This window comes from Amaranthus tricolor, chromosome 3 (genome assembly GCF_026212465.1).
Source record: "Amaranthus tricolor cultivar Red isolate AtriRed21 chromosome 3, ASM2621246v1, whole genome shotgun sequence".
Taxonomy (NCBI): Eukaryota; Viridiplantae; Streptophyta; class Magnoliopsida; order Caryophyllales; family Amaranthaceae; genus Amaranthus; species Amaranthus tricolor.
The window spans coordinates 2134456-2142946 of NC_080049.1; the positions used below are offsets into that span (position 1 = coordinate 2134456).

Consider the following 8491-nt stretch of genomic DNA (forward strand, 5'->3'; position numbering starts at 1 on the left):
TGAAATTAGGATATTAGGTGATGATGAAATATTTTGAACAAAAACATTATTTGTGATAAAAGTTTTATTATCACGGGAATAACATAGTATATATCATATAAAATTATACTATAAATTATTTTTATTACCACCATTTAATACTAATAACCAAACGGACGGTCTATACCAACCCCCATTGTTGCCTTTATATATGATTAAGGACTAATATGTATTACGCTCACTAGATTATCAGTTTTAAAAAGAGAATAAGAAAGAAAAAAAAATGGATGCTAAAAAGTTATGGTGGAAAAGGAGTTGAAAAGAGGGTGGGAAGCAGCAACACAACTACCTAGTTTAATTGTGGATGTTCCATCACAATTACAAACATTCAATCAAAGATCATCATCATCAGATCATAATGATGATCAGATTTTAATCAATGATAATAAAAAAATGGATTGTATGAAGAATTTTTCCAACACTGTTCTTTATTCACTAGAAAATTCAATTTCCATCATCAAAACTATGATACAATCAATGGAGATTCAAGCTTCATCTTCTGGATCTCCTCCTAACAACAGGTATAATATGGTTTAATATGTAAAACAATCACTCCAACCAAAAGCTTAAGTTGATGGTTGAGGCCTCAGTATGTGTTCACACTAGACGGGTCTTTTGAGGTATGCGAGGTAATCGAACGTACATGGCCTCCTCTTTTCCCCGAAAAAGTTAATCAAAAGAAAAAATATTTTAAGTATATAAATAAAATAAATATATTTATTATAAATAATAAGACAAGGCTTCTAAATCTTTCAAAACGGTTCAAGGACTCACACGAAAGCCCTTTTGAGCCGGAAGTGATCATTTGACACAAGTCTACTTTGTACTTGGCGCCTATAAGGCTATAATTCCACTTAAAAAGAGATGTAGATGAGAGTAAAATTCGTAATTTGTGCTTTTAATAGAATATACATGACCAACTTAATTAAAGGTATAAGTTAATGCTTAGATCTCTAATATATGGGTTAGTACTTGTTTTTAAAGATAACCACTATAATAAATTTAATTAATAAATAGATAAAACTTTCTTAATAAGTTTGAGATTTTTAATGATAACTAAAAAAATATTAAGTAATTTATGAAATAAAATTATTTGGAAGTCATCTTTTATTTTTTTCATGTTAAAACTGTATGATTGTAACCATCATAGAATCACTCCAATATATGTTCAAAAAAAATAATTAACCCAAATTATAAGTTATACTTTCTCCGTTGCATAATATCCGTTTATAATCTATTTTTGACAATTTCATATTATTTGCTATATTTCCGTTTTTACTAATAAAATAATCATTTAAAGTTCTATCTACCCCTATTTTTATCCTACTCTATACTCTATAATAAAATACAATACTATACTCAATAAAGTAACTTAACAATCTATTTTTCCTTTTCTTTTTCAATTAACAATAATAAAATACTATACTCTATAAAGTAAACAATCAGCTACAGTGTAGGTAAATCATTTTTCTTAATTCCCGTCCCCATGCAAATGTAGCAACAATATCAGAAGGGAGGAAGTATATGTTATATATATGATTTGTACTCTATCACAATCATTTGAAAATATATTCATACAATTTTGTTAGAATCAACTTAATATACTTGCAATAGTTTCAATGAATTAACTCTGGCATTTACTAACATGATGTGTAGGAGATACATAATTGATACATCTAATATTACACCCGATGGTTACACTTGGAGGAAATATGGGCACAAGTGTATTCAAAATACAAAGCATCCAAGGTAATAAGCTATATCTTTTTATCAAAGCCGTCTTGAAAATTTTAAAGCTCCGTGCGAAATAAAGCCTTATTTATAGTAAATATATTTATTTTATTAATAAATTTAATATATATTTTTTATATTAATTTTTTCTTATAAGAGAGAAGAGAAGATCCTATATAGTCGATTAATACAAACACCCTCATAAACTTAGTTTGCTTTTAATTTGCAAAAATAAACACTAGTGTTATTTCTTATCAGTACAAGCTAAGACATTACTCTATGCTAATAAATTATCTATTCTCTCATCTTTGGTTGGAAATAATAAAGTTACTCACATCAACAATTTTTCAAGTTGCCTTGAATAAACAAAAAATATTGATTCTAAATTTTTCTTAGGAAAATTTATTTCTATAAATCTAATATTTATATAGTTATTTTCTAAAAGTTTGGATCTTTTATTTAACCTACAATGATTTGAAAGAAAATATAAATAAAATGGTTTTTAGAATTAAAAAAAGCAACTATTCTAGTGAAAGATTGTTTCTTAAAGAGATAACTTTAATATAAGAAACCTATGTTTTTATTTTTTTTCTAATTTCACTATTTAGTTCATATATCTAATGCATTTCTTGGAGAAATCATCTGTCACAATAATTTGTATAAAGCCAAATTAAACTCCTCCCTTCCCTTAACTGTACATATAGCCCATCTCCACACAACCACCATCACCACCAATACCCCCACCACTGTACTTCTCCACACTCCACCCTCCCACAACTGGCGCCACCCCTTCCCCTCTCTTTTTCTTGGGCTACCACCACTACTTTCCCTGCCCTCTCAAAAACCATAACCCCTTTAAATGGGGTAAAATTTTGATTAACTTCAATCAAATTTCGAGTGAAATTCAATCAAATTGTACTAAATTTGGACGAAGATTGATCATTTAGGATTAGAGTTTTTTTTAATTAATTGAATTTGAAGAAAAATGAGAAATTAGGGTATGTTTGATTTTGTAGGGAGGGGGGTGGGTGGGGCGATAGGAAAAGACGCTGGTGGTGGGGGAGGGAGGAAGGTTGTACAAGGAATGGGAAGGGAAGGGAACTAATTTTTTTCCTTCCTCTCTCTTTTACTTAATTTTCTTATTTATTTATTTTTTCTGTTATTTTTATAAAAAATTTTAATAAAATTATAATTAAAGAATATATATATATATATATATATATATATATATATATATATATATATATATATATATATATATATATATATATATATATATATATATATATATATATATAATATTTTAGAGGTCATTTAAACCATTAGAAAGGAACGACATGCAAAGTTTGGACCACATAAATTAACTAAAAAGCCAAACCTTTGAAAGATAATCACTTAAACATCAAATATTTTGTATAATTAAATTTTCCTTTTTCTTGTTATAGGAAAAAAAAACTTATTCATTTCAAATAGTAGATTTCAATTATGAAATCATAAAAGAAAAATTTGAGGATGACAAGGTTAATTTGAAAAGTTTTTCTCAAATATGCAATTTTACCTACAGTTAAAATATTAAATTTGAGTTAATTTTAGATTTTTTAAAAAATAATCGTTCTAACATAGCAATAAAGAATTTTGATTTAATAATATGATGATTATAAACAAACAGGGAATACTTCAAGTGTGTATACAAAGAAGATCAGAAATGTCAAGCAACTAAACATATTCAAAAGATATCAGACAGTCCTACAAAATACAGGATCACTTATTATGCTGATTGAAAAAAACGACGATGTATTAGAGTTCGAATAATGTGTTTCAAACTCCAATATTACCAAGATCGAGTGTATGAGGTTTTGTGACAAACAAATTACGTTATCAATAATATCGATGTTTGTAGGAGAAAATAAAGCAATAAAATGACACAAAGATTTAACGAGGTTCACCCAACTAAGGCTACGTCCTCCGGTGTGTAGTATCTCTTATATTATCAAAGGGAGTTCAAAGAACTCTCAAATATGGAGAATTACAATAGAGAAGAGATATATGCTAGTGTTTGACTTGGGGTGTATTTTTGTGGATAATGTGAATGAGAGCTCTCTATTTATAGGAGAGATCTCACTAAGTAACATTAAGTACATTAAAACTATGAATAAATGATAATGAAACATCCCCAAGAACTTAAAGAGTCAAAAACAGCATCCTAGGAGCATCAATAGTTAAACCTTTGCACTTCTTCATTAAGTCATCAATCCATACTTTTAATCACCATTATAAATCACAATCATCAAGACTCAACTTAATACACTCATTCATGACAAACTTATGGGATTCCATTCCAAGAGTCACTACATGAATGCACACACCAAATGTGCACTCAAGTCAAACCATTCATAAGTGATCATACATGCCACCCTGATCCTATAAACAGTACGTACATATCTAATTTTGATTTAATTCAAGAAAATGATTGTACCAATTACATAAGTTTTGAGTCAAAAAACCCAATTTTCAAACAAACCCTTCATTATCCAAAAATTTCTCTAAATTCAACACCATCATTTTCTCTTCCTACTTCAAAGTCTCTTGATCACATATCAGCGACGGCGACAACGACAACTACAATGACAACGACTACGACAATGAAATCATCAATAGTTCATATTGCAGATATATTTTCTCCAATGATGTCAATGAGCTCTGGTTATGTTGGTAGTTCAGATCCTACTGATATTTCAATTTGGGATTATATCGATGTAGCAAATTCAAAACCTGAACCGTAAAAGACAAAAAAGCTCAAATAGAGTAAGTGAACATTACTCAGACCATCTAAATGAACAATATACTAGACTAATAATTTGTCAGCCATTTGAAATTTTTACAGATAATGATAAACTTTGTGAAATTATTAAAGTTTTATATTTAGTTGAATTTGCTACGTTATTATTTCTAATTAACGGGAAAGTTTTATTATGTCAGTGTTGCAAATTCATTTGTTTTTATTGTTTAAATAGTTTATCTTGAACAATGAAGAAAGGACTTTTGAAGAAAAGGAAATGTGTCAAATAGATTATGCTTTTTACTCTTTGTATTCTTATTTGTCAATTTGACATGCTTATATTTATGTAGTTTAAGAAAGGTAAAATTTTTTAGATGAGGGTAATAGTATGATAAAGTTGTTTTTTTTGTCTTGAAATATTTATTATGGGTGTTTACCCTTTACACGCATGGAGAACAAAGTTTTTGGACGATGTCATTTGATTGTATATCGTACACAGGTGTTTTAATGGTCTAGTTTGATCATGCGGTAGGTCTGAAACGGGTTTGGTCAAATTTGGATATAAATCCATTTTCTTACAGATTCAGATCTGGATTCGAATTTTAAGGGCCTAAAATTATCAGATTCAAATTCAAATTCAACGCATCTAATGGATCTAAGGTTCTTAATGATTTTTCTAATGGGTCTAAGAAAAGCATTGACTTGTAACTTTGAACCATGTCAATTTTTTTTGTATTTTTGTAAGGAATTTATTAGGTATTTTTACAAATATTTAATACTAATTATATCAATAAGACAATAACATATAACTAAATCTATATGCCAACAACCCAACTATATCTATATGTTAACATTTAGGCAACATTAGAGCACTAATCAGTAACAGTAACAACCACTTAAAAAATATCGTAATTTATTCAATTCCCACTTCCAAGTAAATTAATAACATTCTAATCCTTCTTTCTTTCTAATAGCAATCTGATTTGGTGGCCAAGTTTTTCCAGATATATAACTATTTAATAAATGTTTGGGTGTGGGTCTGGGTATGGGTCTGAGGGTCTGGACCCAAATCTAAGCCCGTAATTTATCCTTTAGATTCAGATCCAACCTGAATTCAAAAGGTCTCAAAAAATAAGACCCAAACCCTTAAAAAAAGAGATAAATCCGATCGTCCGGGGTAGTTTAATAGGATCCTAGACCCATAATCGTCCATGATCGTCCATAATCTCAAAAATGTATGGCTTATTTGGCAAATGTTTTTATAAAACATGAGTATGTTGTCCAGGACTACATTGTGATGTGTAGTTAAGCTTTGGTATGAACAAAAATGTTTTGACTTTTTCTTGGAAAAACTAGTGTATTATGATAAACTAGTTTTTGCAACTTTGAGTACTTATTTATTTATATTTCATATAATATTTAACTAACTAAAAACCTTGACATTAAATCAAAAAAGCCTGATTTTAATCGATAGACATACATTATTGTGATCAACCCTAACTCATGCAGTCACAATGATTCCTAAATTCAAGGAGGTTTATTTAATAGTAGTATAACTTTTTTTTAAAAAAAATTTGTAAAATGTAATATTAATAATGCTCACTGAATTATGAATGCTAAAAAAGTTCATGATAGAATAAATATTCATTAATCTGTTGATATCTAATTTTACAATTTGTTTTGTTATTAAGTAAATTTGGTGACTTGGAGTAATGTGTGAGTGTGTCCTGTTTGGACATTTATGAAAGGAAAGAATTAAATTTGTGCTTTAGGTGTAAATTTGCAATCTTATCTGGAAACCATCTACAAAAAGTAAGAACTTTGGCGTACTAGAGATAGGAACTCATGGGTTCAAGCTGGTGATCGCAACACAACCTTTTCCCACCACTCTGTTCATCTTAGGAGGAAAAGACACAAGATTGACTCCAATACTGATTTGCAGGAGATCCCTACCTTTGTTCCCTCAAAAATCTCCTTCAGAAATACTCCAAAAATGGTAGAAATATCTTTTTCGCTCTTAAGATTGATCTAAAAAGAGCTTATGACAGTATTGAGTGGAGCTTCATCACACAGTCTCTCCTACATCATGGTATTGATAAACCATCCTGTAAGCTTATCATGAGTTGTGTTTCCTCTTCTTCCTTGTCTATCCTAACAAATGGATCCCCTCTACCCCTTGTTTCCCCTTTAGAGGAATCTGCCATGGAGACCCTCTCTCCCCTTACCTCTTTATCCTTTCTACGGAAACCTTGTCTAGGAGAATTAAGCATGCAGTAGAACTGGAACAAGTTTGCAGCGGAAGATTTGTTTATGACTTCTTTGATTATTCGATCATCAATCAGACAATCAAATAGTAAAGGTTATCTCGATTAAAATGGGTCGTTTTAGGGCGATTTCTAAGTAATCTTGGGAGACTACTTATCCTGGAAGAAGACACTGATTCCCCTAAGGAATACAAGGCCTTAATCCTCACAATTTTCACAAAGATCAACGTAATCTTGGAGAAGTATGAATCCGTGAAAGGCTTGAACGCTTTCAAACTCTCAACTGAAAATGAAGAACAAACAGGAACAAACACTTGTTTTCTGAATGAAACTCTGAATATGAATTATCAAATCTGAAAATAGGAATACTTGATATGTTTACAATCTGGTGGAGGGCCTTATTTATAGAATTGGCTTTCTCCTTTTAACGGCTAGAAAACAAGAAAAGGCGCCTAAGTCCTAACGGTTATAACAGAAGACTAATAAAAAACGCGCTAATCTTTCTGTCAGGGTTTGGGAACACCTAACTGTTCCTTATTTAGCTGTTCCTTATCCTTCCTCTTTTATATGCAAAGCTATGTATGCTTTTCTCGAGGTTGGACCATGTATATCCATATTAGTCAGTAGCTGTTCCTCAGTTCCTGTTCCTTGTGTATCAACTCCCTGATCTTGGACTGTTTTGGGTTCAGCACGCTGTTCCTCTGTACTGTTCCCAGTAACACTCTTGTGCTGATCATATGTAGAAGGCGTACTTGTTTCATTCCCTCCTTCTTCAGCTCGAATTGTCCTCAATTCAGACTCAGCATAGTAAGGCTGTAAATCTCCTATGTTGAATATGGGGGAGACTCCATATCGATCAGGCAGGTCTACTTTGAACGCATTGTCTCCATATTTTTCAGTAATTTGGAATGGTCCATCGGCTCTTGGCATTAATTTGTTCTTCCTCTGTCTTGGGAACCGTTCCTTCCTTAGGTGAATCCATACCCAGTCTCCAATTTTGAACTTATGTGGAGCTGACATGCTTGAGTTAACTTTTTGCTGGTACTTTGCAGTAGCTTGTTCAATGTGTTTTTGGGTTTGTCTATGGATTGTCATCATGTCCTCAGCATGCTGCTTAGCATCCCCATGTGGTCTGCAATGTGAAGGAAGATCAATTAGTGAAACAGGTATTATAGGATTCATTCCATACACACATTCAAAAGGTGATATCTTAGTTGCCCAGCTTGGACTCATATTGTAGGCGAACTCTGCATGACACAGCTTCTGGTCCCAATCTCTTAGATTTTTCTTTACCAAAGTTCTAAGGATTGACCCTAATGTTTTGTTGGTAACCTCTGTCTGCCCGTCAGTTTGTGGGTGATGAGAGGTGCTGTACAGAAGTTTAGTGTTGAGCAGTCTCCAAAGGGTGCTCCAGAAAGAGCTTAAAAACTTGCTATCCCTGTCTGATACTATAGTTCTAGGGACCCCATGCAGCCGTACAATTTCTGCAAAGTAAAGCTTGGTTATTTGATTAGCATCATTCACCTTATTACATGCTATGAAATGGCTCATTTTGGAGAACCTGTCTACCACAACCATGACTGCATCTTTGCCCCTCTGTGTTTTAGGTAGGGCAACTATAAAGTCCATACTTACATGTTCCCATGGTCTTTGTGCAATGGGTAGGGGTTTGTATTCC

At 31.6% G+C, this 8491-nt stretch overlaps 1 protein-coding gene across 1 annotated transcript; it reads left to right on the forward strand.

Annotated features, from left to right (window-relative positions):
- The first annotated feature begins 277 nt into the window (after nucleotides 1-277).
- LOC130808075 (probable WRKY transcription factor 38) lies at nucleotides 278-3704 on the forward strand. The gene is made up of 3 exons (XM_057673521.1): nucleotides 278-560; nucleotides 1696-1788; nucleotides 3440-3704. Exons 1-3 carry the CDS (start codon nucleotides 280-282, stop codon nucleotides 3549-3551), a joined length of 486 nt encoding a protein of 161 aa, XP_057529504.1. The 5' UTR covers nucleotides 278-279; the 3' UTR covers nucleotides 3552-3704.
- The last annotated feature ends 4787 nt before the right edge of the window (nucleotides 3705-8491 follow it).